Source organism: Micromonas pusilla (assembly GCF_000151265.4).
Source record: "Micromonas pusilla CCMP1545 genomic scaffold MICPUCscaffold_11, whole genome shotgun sequence".
Classification (NCBI taxonomy): domain Eukaryota; kingdom Viridiplantae; phylum Chlorophyta; class Mamiellophyceae; order Mamiellales; family Mamiellaceae; genus Micromonas; species Micromonas pusilla.
Genome location: NW_003315892.1, coordinates 713,950 through 730,505, shown reverse-complemented (window position 1 = coordinate 730,505; position 16,556 = coordinate 713,950). Strand labels below are relative to the sequence as shown.

Here is a 16,556-nt window from a genome sequence, read left to right as displayed (position 1 = left end):
CCGCCGCCGCCGCGGCTTGCCCCAACAGCTTCGCGAGGCGTTCGATGACGCCGTCGCTGGACAGCAGCGCGCTCTCGTCCACGACGAGGAGCACGCCCGCGGGGAACACCTCCAGGGTTTCCCTCCGCGGGTCGAGACGCCGGTTTTGCTCCAGGCACAGCTCCAAGTGCCGCAGGCCGAGCGCGAACCGCACGCTGCGTCGTCGCAAAAACTCGGACACCGTGAACGGCAACGCGGGAGACCCGAGCATGGGCAAAAACGGCGGATGCACGACGATGAGATCCACCGACTCCGGCGTCGGATGCGTCATGAACAGCGCCCCGCGCGCTTCCGCCATCGCGAGCAAGTGTTGCACGTGCGGGTGCGTCACGTCGAACCCGAGGAGGCCGAAACGCAGCCCGTCGAGCGGCACCGGCGGCGACCGCGGCGTCGCTGAGACGGTTTTTTTCGCATCCGCCGCGTCGACGCCGACGCCGACGCCGACGCCGACGGAGGACCCCGGGCCGCTCGGAAGCGCGACGGCGACGACGCCGACGCCGTCGGCCGTCGGCTCGCCCACGCTGTCGCCCCCGTCGCCCACGCCCACGCCCCCAAGTCGCAGCGACGACGGACGCGGCGAGTCCGCGTCCGCGCGCGCCGGCGGCGACAGCGCCAGCGGCGTCGTCTCCCGCACCCGCGACAGCCACCCCCGCCCGCCGCGCGCGGACGCGGCGGTCGTCGAGAGCGGGTCGTGGAGGTCCATGTCCATCCCGCCGTCGCTGCCCTCGTCGCCGCTGCTCTCGCCGGAGCTCGCGCCGCTGTGGATGTCCGGCGAGGACCCGCCGATGTCGATGTCGTCGGAGAAGGACAACGGTCGGTCGCGAGACATGTCGAACTCGTCCTCCGACGGCGGGAACGACTCGGACCCGTCGCGCGTCGGCGACCGCCCGGGGGACGACGTCGTCGCCGCGAGCGCGGCCCAGTCCGAGGCTGCCGCGTGCGCTCTGGAGGAGTCGAGGAGCGCGCCGCCGGCGACGTGCCCGGGCGGGTGGGACCCGCCGGAGGACCCGCCGCCGCCGGGTTTGGAGTGCCGGTGCCGCAAGATGCCTCTCGTCGGCTGCACGTCAGGCGTGGGCACCGCGGAGAGCGCCTCCGGCGGCGCCGTCGGCTCGTCGCTCTGAACGATGACCCACAGGGGGCGGCGTTGGGGTGGCGGCTTCCGCATCGAAGGCTTGAACTTTCTCTTGACGTGAGGCGCCGCCGCGGGACCCGCCGTCTTCGGAGCGTGAGGGGAAGGGATCTCGCGGATCTCGACGACTCCCGATGCCGATACCGATCCGCCCTTTTCGTCCGCGGCGGATAAGACGGCGTCCTTCGTCGCCGTCGCCGTCTTATCGCGCGTCGCCGCCGCCGCCGGCTCCTTCTCCTTCTCCTTCGCGCCGACTTTCGCGCGCACGTCCGACGGAAGGAGCTCGTCGCTGACGATGAACGCGACGTACCCGCCCTCGAGCTCCACCCTCGCCGCGCACAAGACGTCGCTCACGTCCTCCGCCATGCTCCCGCCGCTGTGGACGCTGACGGTGTCGTCCGCGTCGGACGCCGCCGCCGACGCGGTCGCCGCCGCCGGTTTCGTCTCTCGCTTCGTCTCTCGCTTCGCCGCGACCGCCGCGACCGCCGCCGCCGCCTCTTCCGCCTCCCTCGCCGCCGCCGCCGCGGCTTTCGCCGCCGCCGCAGCCTTTCCGCGAGGGCTCCGTCGCACCCCGCGCGGCGGCGAGCTCTCCTCGTCGCCGTCGCCGCCCCCCACGGCGTCCGTCGTCGCGTCCGCGTCCGCGTCCGCGTCTGCGTCGCCGTCGTCCTTCGTGGACATCTTCTTCTCCCCCACGGCGCTCCGCGGCGTCAGCGCGGCGACGAGCGCGTCGAACGCCTCCACCTCCTTCGGCGCGCTCGACGACGGAAACACGCGCAGCAACGCCACAGGGTTCCACGCGTCCGGCCACCCGGGCCCGCGCGCGCGCACGACGCTCGCCTCCGCGACGGGCGGCATCGCCGCGCCGGCGGCGGCGGCGCGCGCGACGCCCTCGCCGCCGCTCGCGCCGGGGATGCCGACGTCCGTCGGCGGCGCGCGCGCGACGAGGTGGCAGGTGAGCGCCGCCGCGGGGGGGGACCGCCGGACGTTGCCGCCGCCGTGGCCGTCTCTTCGTCTTCCGTCTCTCCCTCTCGACCCGCGGCCGTCTGATGAGGGCGATTCCATGCGACGAACGAAGCGACGTCGGGGTGGAGTCGAAAGGCGTCAGTTGGCGTTGAAAGGCGGGCGTCGAGGTGCGTCGGGATTGAAAGCGAGGGACCCTGGGCGGAGAGATTCGCCGGGCAAAGTCGTTAAGGATCGGCGTTCACCACGCCGACGCGGTCCTATGGGGACCAGTGTACAGAACGGGGACCCGCGTGGCGCTAGAAGAACAAAACGCGCCTGAGCTCGCCGCGAGGTGGTGGTGGTGGCCGTGCCCGTGCCCCGCACCCCCCCCGCGCGTCCGGTCGACTCTGCGCACGATCCTTCGGCGCCCCGATCCGGACTGGCGCGACGCGGACGAGGGACCGCTGTGGGAGCCTCTTCGCTCAGCCGCGCCGCGGCCGCGTCCACCGCGGCCGCGTCCACCGCGGCCGCGCCCATCCCCGCCCTCGTCGTCCGCCTCGCCGATGGTGGCGCACTCGTCGTGCGTGTCCGAGCGATGGTCCATGCCCCGCGTCGTCGCGTGCGCGTGCGGGCCGATCGCGCCGACGCCCTCTTCTTCCTCGCCCGCGCTGTCGATGCCGCCGGCGGAGGACGCGGGGGATTGCAGCGGCAGAGGAGGAGGAATCCGATGCGCGCTCGCGGATCCGCTCACGCTGACGCTTCCTCCGAAGCGCGTCAGCGCGGACTCGCGCCCGCCGCTGCCGCTACCGCCGCTACCGCCGCCGCTGCCCGGGGAGACGTTCTCGTCCATCGTCACCTCCGGGTGCCCGCCGTCGGACGCGCCGCTGCCGTCGTCGGACATCGAACCCTCCCGGCTCGAGTGCCCCTCGATGCTAGGATCCCCCGTGTTGCGCGCGCCGCGCGGCGAGCGCGGCGGCGAGCGGCGCGAGTCGCCCGACGCGCCGCGCCCGCCGCCGCCTTTCCCGCCGCCGTCCTTCGACGACGCGCCGCCTCGCGACCACGGGTCGTCGCTGAGGCGCAGCAGCCCGAGCCACACGCCGCCGCTCGCCTCGAGCGCCGCCTTGTCCAGACGCGCGCGCTGCTCGCGGTCCGGCGGGGAGTGCGACGAGACCGCCATCGATGACCCTCCCGACGACGCGTGGCCGTGGTGGCCCCCCGCGCGGTCGCTCGACGCGTCGTCGCGTCCGGGGGACGACGCGCCGCCGCCGCGAGGTCTGGACAGCCACTCCTCGCCCATGATGCTCGCGCGCTCGTCCACGCGGACGACCGGCGGCGTGGACGACATCCCGTCCGTCGGCCGCGCCGCGCCGAGTGAGGAGAGCGGAGGAGGAGGGCAATCGCCGCCGATTCTGCGCGCTTGCTGACGAGGTCGAAACAGACTTGAGCGCGACGACGACGACGCCGGATCGCCGCGCCGCGGGGTCATCACTCATCACACCGATCGCGCCCCCCGCGCGGTCGCGTCTTCGGCGCGCGTCGCGTCTTCGGCGCGGCGACATCATGCGACGCCTCTCTCTCGCGCCCTCGGTCCAAGCGCTCTCCCTCGTCCTCGTCCTCCTCCTCTCCGCGCTCCGCCCCGAGGGCGCGCGCGCGATGGAGGAGGTGCAGACGGAGGACGACTTCGAGGCGTTCCTTCGCGCGGAGGCGGACCACGAGCTGATCGTCGTGTGCGCGATACCGAGAGACAGGCCGGGGAAGTCGCGCGCGCTCGAGCGCAGGCACTGCCAGATCGCGGAGGACACGTTCGCGGAGAGGTGCGTCGGCGATCCGATCGATCGATCGTCGGTCGGCGCGCGCGGGGAATCGCGCGCGACGACGGCGCGCGATCGGCACCGCGCCCGTCGCTCCAAAAAGCCCGAATCCAATCCGACCTTCCTTCCTCCCTCCCTTCCGTCCTTCCTCGCTTCGACGCCTCCTCTTCCGCAGGGACCTCGACGTCGTCTTCGTGCTGTACTCCGGCGTGTACGCGCGCGGCGCCGCGAGCGCGCAGGCGTACGTCGTCACCGCGATGCCCTACCCCACGGGAAGAGCCGAGATCGCGCACGGCGAGCGCCTTCCGGGGAAGAAGAAAAAGCGCGACGAAACGAAATCGAAATCGAAATCGAAATCCAAGTCCGCGCCGACGAGGAGCGCGCTCGGGATGCGCGACGCGGACTGGATAAAGATCGCCAAGTCGATCACGATCGCGGCGGGCGTGCCCGAGCCCCCGCTGGCGGGCGGGATCGCGCAGCTTCTGGACTCGAAATCGTTTCCGCCGCGGAGAGAGACGGGTAAAATTTACGTCGCGTCGCTCTTCGCGGAGATCGACGACGTCGACGCGGCGGTCGATTCCGGATCCGCGTCTTCCGAACCCGGATCCGCGCTTCGACCAGAATACGCGCGCGACACGAAGAGGAAGATCATGCCGTTCGAATCCGCCCAGATCATCCGCGAGGCGTTCCGGATGCTCGTGCCCGCGTACGTCAAGTTCCCGCCGATGCCGTCGGACCGCGCGCCCAAAGCGGAGGCGCGTTCTATCTCACACTGGTCCCCATACGACCCCGTCGGCGTGGTGAACGCCGATCCTTAAGGACTTTTTCCGGCGTCTCTCTCCGCCCAGGGTCCCTCGCTTTCAATCCCGACACACCTCGACGCCTTTCAACTCCGCTTCTGACGCCTTTCAACTCCACCCCGATATCCTCGCTCGTACGGAACGACCCCGAGGCGCTCCGCGGCCGGCTCGCTGTGAACAATTTTCTCCCGCACCTCTACGCGTTCGCGAGGGAGGACGCGCCGGGGTTTCTCGAGGGACAAATCGATAAGGGGATGAACTACGTCGGGACCACGTTCGCGGGGGAAATCGCGCCGATCTACGTCTTGGTGCCCGCCGGGTCGAACGCCGCGGACACGGAGGCGCTGTTGGGGATCGGACTGACGTCGAGCGAGGAGGCGGGGACGAAGGGGGGCGAGATCAAAGCCGTCGCGGCGATGATCGCGAAGGGCGAGGTGGGCACCGCGACCGACCGCGAACTCCTTTCGTTTCGTTTCGTTTCTTTCCTCATCGCGAATCAATCGATCCCCTCCCGACCAATCGAAACCCTCCCTCCATCGCGTCCGAACGCGCTCACCAATCGCATCCGTCCACGTCATCGTCCGCGTCGCGCGTCGTCGTCGCAGGTGGTCCTGATGCTCTACGACCCGGTGACGAAGTACAAGACGGCGACCAAGTTCGATACGTGCGAAGCCGCGGACCCGGTCAAGCTGGCGAAGGTGGCGCAGAAGATGCGCGGTCAAGTCCCGGACCCGGCCGCGGTCGACGGCAAGCGGCTGCCGCTGCCCGTGCCGAAGAGCGGCGTGGCGTTGATGGCGGAGTTGGACCCGGAGGGCGCGAAGCGAGGCGCGATTGCGATGGAGGAGGACGAGGCGCGGCGGGCGCGCGAGCGGGAGGCGGAGGACTCGGCGTTGGAAGACGGCGTGACGATCGTGGGGTCGTCGTCGTCGTCGAAGAAGAAGAAGAAGCGGGAGAAGGCGACGATGAGCGCCGCGGGGGGCGCGGCGGACGTCGGCGTAGAGAGCAAGGTAGAGTTATGACGACGGAGGACGCGAGAGCTGCTAACAACGTCGAAAATATCATATCGCGCATTCGCATTCGTCGGTCGGTCGGATCAACCCTTTCCAGCTGCCGGGCAGCGAGCACGTGCTCGCACTTCCTGTCCGCGCGCGCCGACGCGCGAGAGCGACGACGACGCCGCGCGGAGGAGACGCGCGAGCGAACTCGCACGACCGCCCCGCGCGTTCGGACGGCGACGCGCGCGCGGGCGTCCGACCGCCGCGACGCCCGCCGTCCGCGTCGACCGCGCCCCCGCGCGGATCTCCTCGCGCGCGGCGAAGCGAAGAAGAAGAAGCGCAGCGCACAGCTGGACAGAGACGCGATGTCTCCGTCCGCGCTTCGCGCGGACTGCGCGTCCCTCGCCGCGGGGATCGAGTCCGTCGCGTCCGGCGCCGCGCTCACGCTCGTGGACGTCGACGACGACGGCGTGTGCGTCGCGCTGACGATGGAGCCGCGAAGGGCGGTGACGGTCATCTTCGAGGCGCGTGCGCCCCCCCCCCCCCCCCGCGCGCGCCCTCGTCTCCTCGTCTCTCTCTCCTCGCGCGCGCTCCCCCGCTCACCCTCGCGCGATGCGATCGCGCGGCGACGACCGCCGCCATCGCCGCCCTCGCCGCCGCGCCCCCCCCGCGCTGACGCCCTCCTCGCGCGTGCCCTCCCTCCATCGCCGGGCCCCACCCCCACCTCACCGCGACAGGACGGCTACCCGAAAGGCAGCGCGATGGCTACGTCGGACGAGCCCGCGGACGAGACGAATCTTGGCACCCTCAACGCCGCCCTGCAGGCGTGGCGAGGTAAGACGCTCACGGTGTTCGACGTCGCGCGGCTCCTCGGCGACGCGTTCGGGGTGCGAGACGCGATGCGCGAGCTGCTCGACGCGTGCGGCAGCGTCGCGCTGCCGACGGAGACGCCGGACCGGAACCGCGAGTCGATGCCCGAGGGAAGGACTGCGACGGCGGAGGCGACGACGGCGGCGGCGGCGACGGACGCGCGGGCGACGCCGGCGGAGAACGACGACGACGCCTCCGCCTCCGACGGCGAGGGGTGGCCCGACAGCGACGACGACGACGAATACGGCTCAGACGCTCACGGTAACGACGCGGACGACGGGAACGACTCCGACGGCGCGCTTCCCGAGGACAACGAACTCAACTCGGACCAGCTCACGCGGCTGTATCAAAACAAGCGCAAGTGCGTAGAACGCGAGGAACGTCGCGTGCAGCAAAAGTCCCTCGCGTCCGAGGAGACGCGGGGGGAGATGACGTGTGATATGAAGCAGGCTGCTCGCGCGCAGATATTCACAGATAAGGGGGCGTTCGCGCGGTTGTCCTCGGAGCTGTTCGCGCTGCAGGAGCGGCTCGACCCCGCGTTGCACGTTGACGCGGTGGAATACGACGTGTACGAGTGGGACGTGCAGGCGCGTTTTGTTACCACACGCACTGGTCCCCATACGATTCCGTTGGCGCGGCGCGCGCCGTTCCTCGAGGACGGACTTTACGACTCTTCTCTCCGCCCAGGGTTTCTCGCTTTCAATCATCCCGACACATCGCGACGCCTTTCGACTCCGCTTCTGACGCCTTTCGACTCCGCCCACCCCGCCGTCTGTCGCCACGCGCGGACCCTCGACCCTCAGTTCAAGTGCCGCGGGTTCTCCCCCGGGTCGGGGATGCGGCAAGATCTGGAGCTTCTCGACGCGGTGAACGGGTACTCGCACGTGCATCTGAAGCTGCACTTCAAGGCGGATCTGTATCCGTTCTACCCCCCGCGCGTGAGCCTCGTGCGCCCGAAGCTGTCCGGCGTCGTCCCCGGCGCCGTGATCGCGCACCCGCGGCTGCGTCTCCGAAACTGGCAGCCGTTTCGTCCCATCTCGAGCGTGATCGAGCATCTGCGGACGTTCCTCGAGAGGTTCGCGCGCGTGGACCTCGCGAGCGAGATGAACGACGACCGAAGGTTCCCCGGGGGCGCGTACGACGACGACCAGTCCAAGCTCGAGCTCGCGCTCGCGAGGCTGGCGTCGTGCGGCGGCGGCGGCGGCGGCGGCTCGGAGGATTTGCTTCCGCCGAAATTCGCGGCGTTGTACGCGAGAGAGGACGCGATGGACGCCGAAGCGGGGGGCGCGTCCGGCGGCGGGAGCGGGAACGGCGGCGCGACCGAGACCGTGCCGGACTTCGCCGCGGTGCTCAGCGGCGGGGATAAGGCGAGGGCGGAGAAGGAGCGCGCGGACGCCGCCGCGAAGGTCGGCGGCGGCGGCGGCGGCTCGGCGGGGAAAGAGAAGGCGGCGGCTGCGAAGTCGTCCACGCTGTGGGCGAAGGGCACCGGGTTTGGGTTCGATAAGCGCGAGAGCGCGTCGACCGGCAGCGGCGGGGACGGCGGCGGCGGTCAGCAGCACTGGGACGCGCACGCGGCGAAGACCGCGCAGGCGGCGGAGGATCTCGCGGTGCAGACGTTGCTCGTCGAGGCGACGAGCTTGATTCGCGCGATGAACGGCGGCGGCGGGTGGGACGCCGCCGCGGTGGCCGCGGCTGCGCCCGCGTCCTCCTCGAAGCGCACGCCGTCCAAGTCCAAGAAGGGCGGCAAGGGCAAGGCCGCCGCCGCGTGCGCGAACGCGACGCCGCCCGCGGCGGCGCCGGCGTCGACGACGACGTCCAAAGCGCGCGCCGACGCCATCGAGGGCGCGGTGCGACAGTCCTCCCTCGCCGCGTTTCTCGCTCGAGAGCTGAGAGGCTGCGCGTTCATGGATGTCGTCGCCAGGGCGAGTTACTACGCGGCGCTCATGCACACGACGACGGCGCTCGCGGAGTCGCCGTGCGCGGACGTGTTACCGCGCACGCGCGGGCTCTCGGAGACGTTCGAGGACGTGACGAAGCAGGCGAGGATGTTTTTGCGAACGGTGGAGGGCGCCGAGGGCTCCGCGGCGAAGACGGAGACGGCGGACGAGACGGCGGCGACGGGCGCGGCGAAGACGAAGTCGAAGGCGCCGGCGGCGGGTGCTCGCGGCGGAAAGAAGCCCGCGGTCGTCGCCGCCGCGGCGACGAAGAAGACCGCGACGGACGCCGAAGCCGCGGAGATGGGCGACGCGGAGATCGCGAGGCTGATTTTGAAGACTGGCGCCGCCGTCGCCGCCGCGGTGGAGACCGCGCGGACGCTCGAGACGACGCCGGCGAGGAAGACCGGCGCGGGCCCCGGCGCGGGGCCCGGCGCGTCCGCGCCCACGTCATCGTCCGCCGCCGCGAAAGGCGGCGGCAAGCGCAAGACGCGCGGCGGCGGCGGCGGCGGCGACCCCGAGGCGTGCGCGGGCCACGGCGGCGGCGCCGCCGCCGCGAAGACCGACGACGCCTCAGCGGACGCCGCCGCGGAGGCGCGCTACCGCGACGCGCTCCGCCCGCACGTCTTCGACGCCTCGCCCATCGCCGGCAGCGCGCACGCGTACGACGCGGAAGCGCGCGCGGACTTGAAGAACGGCCCGCACATCTCCCGCGTGGCGCGCGAGCTCGCCGGCCTCGCGAGCACGCTGCCGCTGTCGCGATCCTCCTCCGCGCTCGTGCGCGTGGACGAACGCCGCGCGGTGCAGTGGACGATCCTCATCACCGGGCCCGAGGACACGCCGTACGACTGCGGCGCGTTTCTCTTCGACGCGTTCTTCCCGTCGTCGTACCCGACCTCCGCGCCGCTGGTGAAGTTCCGAACCACCGGCGGCGGCCGCGTGCGGTTCAACCCGAATCTCTACAAGGACGGCAAAGTCTGCCTCTCGCTCCTGGGGACGTGGTCCGGCGCGAAGGGCGAGACGTGGGACGCCGCGAGCAGCACGATGCTCCAAGTCATCGTGTCGATACAGTCCTTGATCCTGTGCGCGCAGCCGTACTTCAACGAGCCGGGGTACGAGCGCACGATCGGCACGCCGGAGGGCGACCGGCAGTCGAGTCAGTACAACGCGGCGATTCGCGAGCACGCGTTACGATGCGCGATGATCGATCAGCTGAAAAAGCCGCCCGCGCCGTTCGCGGAGGCGATACGCGCGCACTTCCGGGAGCGGAAGGAGCGGCTGCTGGGGCCGGTGAGGAAGGAGTGGTGCGAGGGCGCGACCGGGGAGAGGAAGGCGCGGTTGGATAAGCTCTTCGACGAGCTGAAGGCGGAGCTCGAGAAGCTGTGACGCGAGCGACGACGCGGAGGAAGGGAGCGCGCGACCTTGAGTCGCGTCGTCGACGGACGACGGCGGGGGGCGGCGCGGCGCGGACGTTGGGGACGACGACGTCTAGACGACGACGACGAGGACGACGAAGAATAGCGCTTTTAAGCGAACGACGAACGCGATGCGACCTTCCCTCTCGAGCCTTCTCCGGAGGGTGCTGCGACACGATTATTATTTTTCCGCCGTGCACCCATGCATGCCAGTCTCGTCGAACCGACTGTCCGTCTCCAGTCTCCGCCGGCGTCAGCTCTCGTTCGGGCGCCGCGATCGGATCGCGCGCAGTCGACGCGCCGCGAAGTCCGCGGTCGCGATCACACGTCGATCGCGCGAACCGCACGCCCGCTCGATCGAGCCCGAAGCGCGCGCGGCGCACCCGCGCGATCGATCCGCGGCGAGAACGCGCCGATCGTCCGTCCCGCGACGGCCGCGCGTTCGCTTTCATCGCGCATTCATTCGTCGGCGCGCTTCATTCATCGATCAACCTCGCGGATCGTTCGGGGCCGTGAACGATGGGCGCCGCGGACGACGTCAAGGCGCTCGATCCCGCGCGCACGGTCCTCGCGCGCGGTCTCCCGATCGACGCGAACGCGAACGCGGTGAGAGCGCTCTTCGCGTCGTGCAGCGCGGGCGAGGTCGCGAGCGTCACCTTGGGCGTGGAGTCGTCGAGCCGAGGCCGAGGGGGCGGCGCGACGACGTACCGCGTCGCCGCGGTCGAGTTCTCGTCGCCGCCCGCGGCGTCCGCGCTCGCGCTGCTCAAGGGGATGGAGGTCCCGGGTGGGCACCCCGCGGGGGTCGCGCACCTGCCGTTCGATCCGAGGAAGCACGCGCGGCTGTTTAAGGAGGGCGCGGGCGCGGGAGACGCGCCGATCGCGGAGCAGGACGACGAGGCGGAGGATGCCGATGGCGATGCGACGGAAAAAGCCGCCGGGGGAAAAGCCGGCGACGGGTGGGGCCCCGCGCGCTCGCCGTCCCCCGAACCGGAGGAGCCCGTCTCCGTCAGACTCGCGCGCGAGAAGGAAGCGGAAGAGAAGAAGCGCGCGGAGGCGGAGGCGGAGAGGGAGCGAGAGGAGAAGGCGCGCGCCGCCGCCGCCGCCGCCGCCGCCGCCGCCGCCGCCGCCGCCGCCGCGGACGACGACGACGACGACGACCTCCTCGGCTCCGCGCTCGGCTCCCCCGTGGGCTCGGACATGATGCGCTCGCGCTCGCCGACGCCCGCGGCACCCGTCGTCCAGATCGAGTACGCGGCCGTGACGCTGACGAAGGACGACTACGACGACGACGCGGAGGAGGAGGAGGAAGAAGCGGACGACGCGCCTCGCCGCGGCAAACGCGCGCACGCGTCGCCGCCGTCGCGCGAAGAACGCGGCCCAGGACGCGAGCGGAGCCCGCCTCGGCACCGGTCGCCGCCGAGGCAGCGTCCCAGGAACGACAGCGCACAGGGGGCGACCGGGTTCGGCGGCCCTCCCGGGGGAGGAGGAGGCGCGGGGCCGCGGGGTGCTGGACCGGGACCGGGGCCGGGGCCGGGATACCAGGGGCAGGGATACCACCAAGGGCCTCAAGGGCCCGGCGGTCGGTCGTACTCCCCCCCGCGCGACGGCTCCGCGTGGCGCGGCGGCCCGGGCCCGCGCGGGCGCTCGCCGCCGCGCGACTACCGCGGCGGAAACGGCGGCCACCCGCCGCCGAGAGAGTCGTGGGATCGCAGGGACGACGTCGGGTCCGCCCCCGCGACGCTGCGCGACGGCTGCCAAATTTTCCTCTCGCGCGGCCGCGTCCACGCGCTCTGCGCGGCGGGCCCGGAAGGCCCCGGCTTCGGCGCCGGTCTCGACGCGGACGTCCGGTTCGCCATGGACGCGCTGCGCGACTGCCGCGGCGCGATCGTCCGCGTCGGCGTCGGCGGCGGGCAGTACCAAGTCGCGGAGCTCGCCGGCGGCGCGCCGGCGGGACCGAACGACCCTGCGAACTCCGCGACGCAACCGGTGCTGCGACTCATCGACGGCCAGACCGCGCGCGTCGCGGAGAGGCCGCACAGCTTGGGGGTGATAAGCAACAGCGAGCCGAGCCAGAGGGAGTGGGACGAGTACGTCGACGCGTGCGAAGCGTGCGCGCGCGCGAGGACGGGCCCTCCGCCGCCGCGCGTGAAGGACGTCGCGACGGTGCGCCGCGCGATCGAGCGGGCGTTCCGAGAGCACGACGACCGAGAACTGGGCGACGGCGGCGGGTTCAGGGACGACGTGAGGCAGCCGCCGGGAGGACGAGGCGGCGGCGGGCCGCCGCCCGCGGCGTTCGGGAGAAGCGGGTGGGACGACCGCGGCGACCGCGGAGGAGGAGGAGGACCGCCGCCCCCGAGGGATCGGAGGTGCGTTCTATCTCACACTGGTCCCCATACGACCGCGTCGGCGTGGTGAACGCCGATCCTTAAGGACTTTTCCCGGCGCGTCTCTCCGCCCAGGGTCCCTCGCTTTCAATCCCGACACACCTCGACGCCTTTCAACTCCGTTTCTGACGCCTTTGAACTCCTCGGTTCGATCGCGACAGGCAGCCGCCGCTGCCGCCCAACGGACCGCCCGGCGGGGGATGGGACCGCGGCGCCCCTCCCCCGCGCGGGCGCTCGCCGCCGCGTCGACGATCGTCGCCGCTCGCGCCGTACGACCGCCCGCCGTCGCGCGACCGGTTCGGCAGCGGGGGGGCGGGTGGGCCGCGGCCGCGCTCGCGCTCGCCGCCGCCGCGCGGCGGCGGCGACTTCGATCGCGATCGCGACCGCTACGACCGCGACCGCGATCGCGATCGCTTCGACGACCGGCGCGAGCCCGGGTTTGTTGACCGACCGCCGCCGCGCGGCGATCGCTTCGACGACCGACTCGGCGAGCCGCGCGGTCGGTTCGACGACCGCGACCGACCGCCCCCGGCGGGCGGCCCCGGCCCCGGCGGGGACTACCGCGACCCGCCGCCGCGCGCGAGGGACGCGCTTCGCGACGCGCGCGCGACCGACCGCGACCCGTCCGAGCCGTCGTGGATCATGGACACGCGCGGGAACAACGGCCTCGTCGTCGGCGCGAAGGGCTCGAACGTGAAGCGCATCGAGGAGGAGACGGGCGCGAAGGTGGACTGCATGAAGGATAAGACCACCGTGGCGATCAGCGGGCGGCGGTCCGCGGTGGAGGACGCGCGCGCGAGGATCGAGGTCATCATGCGCGACCGCGGGATCGAGGGGCTGCGAGGGAGGTGGGACGTCCCCGGGGAATGGCGATGGGAAGACCGCGGACCCGACAGAGGAGGAGGAGGTGGAGGAGGAGGAGGAGGGAACCATCCGGGCGGCGAAGCGCGCGTCCCCGTCGGCGGGGATCTTCGAGGGCAGCTGAAACGCGTCCGCGAGGAGAAGGCGGCGAACGACGTGAAGAAGCCGAAGACGAACGACGCCGACGCCGACGGCAACGGCGGCGACGCGCCGGCGGCGACGCCCGCGGACGACGCGCTTCAGGCGGAGCTCGAGAAGCTCGTCGCGCGCGCGAAGCGATTCAACCTCCCGGAGCCGACGATGGAAGACGTCCTCAAGTCCGCGGGCCGCGGGCGCAAAGAGACTGGCAAAGAGACTGGCAAAGAGACTGGCAAAGAGATTCGCGAGCTCACGATCGACCCGGGCGGGAGGGAGGGCATGGGCCGCGTCATCGGCAAGAACAAGCAGACGTTGCTCGCGGTGCACAAGGTCACCGGCGTGCGGCTCAATCCGCTGAACAAGACGAAGGAGATCAAGCTGATCGGCTCCGACGCCAAGGCGCTCACCGCCGCGGCGAAGATCGTCTCCGCGATCGCGCGCGACGAGCTCGGGAAGCGGAAGTTCGACGTGATCCAGCGCGCGTTCGACGCGCTGATGGCGGGCGGGGAGATCCCCGCGGAGTTGAGGGTGTCTTCGGGCGCGCCGGCGAAGAGGGAAGAGGGCGGCGGCGACGGCGCCGCCGACGACGAAGACGACGACGACGACGCGGACGAGCCCGCCGCGGACGAGCCCCCCGCCGCGGAAGAAAAAACGAAAACCGCGGAAGAAAAAACGAAAACCCCGCCGAGTTATCGGACTCCGAGTGGCGACGAGCCGTGTCAGACGACGGTCGAGTGCGGCGCGTTACTCGGCGCGATCATCGGCACGCGCGGCGTGGTGATCAAGAATTTGACGCGAAAAAGTAAATGCCGTCTCGAGGTGGACAACGAGAAGAAATCCGTGACGGCGCACGGCGCGACGGACGCGGACGTGGAGAAGGCGCGCGACATGATCAAGGAGGTGATGGAGAAGACGACGCTGAAGAACGCGTCGAAGGAGAAGGAGAAGGCGAAGGCGGAGGCGGAGGAGAAAGAGGAGAAAGTGGAGAAAGAGCCGAAAGAGCCGAAAGAGGAGAAAGAGCCGAAGCCGAAGCCGGCGGCTGCGGACGAGAAGGAGAAGAAGGAGGAAGAAAAAGAGGAAGAAAAAGAGGAGGAGCGCTCGAAGAAGCCCGCGGCGAGGGAGACAGCGGCGCCCGAGGAGTCTGACGACGCGCCAGGGTCCGAAGAAGCGCCCGAGACGCCCGCGGCGGAGGAGAAAGAGAAAGAGGAAAAAGTCGCCGAGGAGGAAAACGCGGAGGAGGAGGAAGTCGAAGCCGAAGCCGAAGCCGAAGCCGAGGAGGAGAAGAAGAAACCCGCGACGCGAGGCAAAGCCGCGGGAAGAGGCGGCCGCGGCGGACGGGGACGGGGCAGGGCGGCCGCGCGAGGCGGCAAAGCCGGCCGCGGCGCGAAGGGCAAGAAGAAGTGAAGCGAATCGAAGCGAGGCGAGAGACGCGGAGACGCGGAGACGTCGCGTCGCGCGCGCGGAGGAACCCCGATGGACCGCGCGTGTGTTGTTACAACTCTATCGACTCCATCGACTCCATCGGCGTCGCGCTCTCTTTCGTCGTCAAAAAATGCTGCGTTCGCTCGCGTCGTCGATCAAATCGAGAGCGTGTAGTCGTACTCGATCGTCGGCACCACGCTCGCGATGAACTTCAAGAACACGAGCAGGTAGTGCTCCACCTTGGGCGTCCCCCCTCCCGCGCGCGCCGTCGCGTCCATCAGCTTTTTCATCACCGGCGCGTGTTTACACGGGTGAATCGACGCCGCGGGCGCGCCCGTGTGCGGGTGCGGATCTATCGTCACCGTCTTCTTCGCGTGCTCCGCGCTGACGTCCTCCAGCGTCTTCTTCGGCGGGAGCACGGATCGGTGCTCGTCGTACCCGCTGAGCCACACCCGCGGGGTTTGGTAGTACTTATCGTACGTGATGCTGAGGTCGTACGTTCGCGTCTTGAGGATGTTGTCCGCGGGATTTTTCGTCGCCGCCGTCGTCGCGCCCGCGGCGGAGAAAAGTTCCGCGTCCGAATCCGCGATTCCACGACGCGGCGCCGCCGCGGACGCGTCGTCTTCCTCCTCCTCCGCGCCGAGGTCGACGAAGTCGTCCATGTCGGGGATGTCCCCGTCGCTGTCGTCGTCGTCGTCTCTCTTCGCGGCGGCGGCGGATCCTCCGGCTTTCGCTTTCGCCGCGGCGTCCGCGTCGTCGTCGTCTCTCGACGCGTCCTCCCCCCCGCCGCTCTCCTCCTCCTCCTTCTTCTTCTCGTCGGCATCGCGCGCGTCTTCGCTCGTCGTCGTCAACTTCGCCATGTGCGCGTCCATGTCCGCGACGTCGTCCTCCTCGTCCTCGCCGCCGCCCGCCGCGCCGCCCGCCAGCTGGCGCTTCCCCTTCCCGCCGCCGCCCACCCCCGCGGCGACCCACCCTTCGTCGTCGCCGTCCAGGTGCACCTCCTTCCCCGCGTACTCCTCCATCGCCGCCGCGCGCATCGCGCACGGGACGTTCCGCGTGACGAGGAACTGCTTGTCGCGCGGGAGGTGCGACCGCGCGTGCTTCTCGTCGCCGCCCTGCCACGACCACGTCGGGCACTGAGGGCCGTTCCATGCGAGCGAACGTCGGGGTGGAGTTGAAAGGCGTCAGTTGGAGTTGAAAGGCGTCGAGGTCGGGGATTGAACGCGAGGGGTGGGCGGAGAGATGCGCCGGGCAAAGTCCTTAAGGATCGGCGTCCACCACGCCGACGCGGTCGTATGGGGACCAGTGTATAGAACGCGCCTGAGAGACGAGGAAATCGCCCGCGACGATGAACTCCTCGGGGGTGACGACGCCCTTCTCCGCGAACGCGGACTTGGTCATCGCCGGCATGAGCTGCTCCGCGACGCCCTGCGACGCGACGACGACGGAGAGAGAGAGAGAGCGTGAGTGAGAAGAGAGACGCGGAGGCGCGCGATGGATGGATGGATGGACGAGCGAGTTCGCGGGCCCACGGGTCGAACCGCGCGCGCTGCCTGCCGCGCGGCGCGTCTTTTCATTTCATCCACCGTTGTTTTCTCCGACGACGGGATCTCGCGCGCGCGGACGGACGCGGTCGCGGGATGGCGAGGAACGTCGGGCGGACGGGACGCGCGCGGCGTGCGAACCTTGTAGGCGCTGTGCACCTTGTGCTTGAGCTTGTCCATGGCGCCGGGCGCCCGCGCCAAGGGGGTGTGGCTCTGTGGCCCTGTGGCTCTCCGCGGACGTCTCTACAAAAAGGTGTGCCAACGATCCAACG

The 16,556-nt window shown here is 71.0% G+C and overlaps 6 protein-coding genes across 6 annotated transcripts; 4 read left to right on the top strand and 2 right to left on the bottom strand.

Annotated features, from left to right (window-relative positions):
- Positions 1–702: 702 nt before the first annotated feature.
- Positions 703–3,596, bottom strand: MICPUCDRAFT_70099 (uncharacterized protein; the record flags this gene model as incomplete). The annotated part of the gene is made up of 2 exons (XM_003061968.1): positions 703–2,211; positions 2,447–3,596. Coding segments are annotated over 2 exons (2,659 nt in total), but the record flags the coding sequence as incomplete, so codon positions are not given.
- A 1,064-nt stretch (positions 3,597–4,660) lies between these two features.
- MICPUCDRAFT_48452 (uncharacterized protein) lies at positions 4,661–5,785 on the top strand. Its single transcript, XM_003062172.1, has 3 exons — positions 4,661–4,676; positions 4,874–5,155; positions 5,327–5,785. Exons 2-3 carry the CDS (start codon positions 4,976–4,978, stop codon positions 5,738–5,740), a joined length of 594 nt encoding a protein of 197 aa, XP_003062218.1. The 5' UTR covers positions 4,661–4,676; positions 4,874–4,975; the 3' UTR covers positions 5,741–5,785.
- Positions 5,737–7,813, top strand: MICPUCDRAFT_70096 (uncharacterized protein; the record flags this gene model as incomplete). The annotated part of the gene is made up of 2 exons (XM_003062171.1): positions 5,737–6,240; positions 6,454–7,813. Coding segments are annotated over 2 exons (1,864 nt in total), but the record flags the coding sequence as incomplete, so codon positions are not given.
- Positions 7,814–9,294: 1,481 nt separating this feature from the next.
- Positions 9,295–9,780, top strand: MICPUCDRAFT_6556 (uncharacterized protein; the record flags this gene model as incomplete). Its single annotated transcript, XM_003062170.1, has 1 exon — positions 9,295–9,780. A coding segment is annotated over one exon (486 nt), but the record flags the coding sequence as incomplete, so codon positions are not given.
- A 674-nt stretch (positions 9,781–10,454) lies between these two features.
- On the top strand, positions 10,455–14,722 carry MICPUCDRAFT_51818 (uncharacterized protein; the record flags this gene model as incomplete). The annotated part of the gene is made up of 2 exons (XM_003062169.1): positions 10,455–12,301; positions 12,481–14,722. 2 exons carry the CDS (start codon positions 10,455–10,457, stop codon positions 14,720–14,722), a joined length of 4,089 nt encoding a protein of 1,362 aa, XP_003062215.1.
- Positions 14,723–14,895: 173 nt separating this feature from the next.
- On the bottom strand, positions 14,896–16,165 carry MICPUCDRAFT_20932 (uncharacterized protein; the record flags this gene model as incomplete). The annotated part of the gene is made up of 3 exons (XM_003061967.1): positions 14,896–15,534; positions 15,697–15,876; positions 16,070–16,165. Coding segments are annotated over 3 exons (915 nt in total), but the record flags the coding sequence as incomplete, so codon positions are not given.
- Between the last annotated feature and the right edge of the window lie 391 nt (positions 16,166–16,556).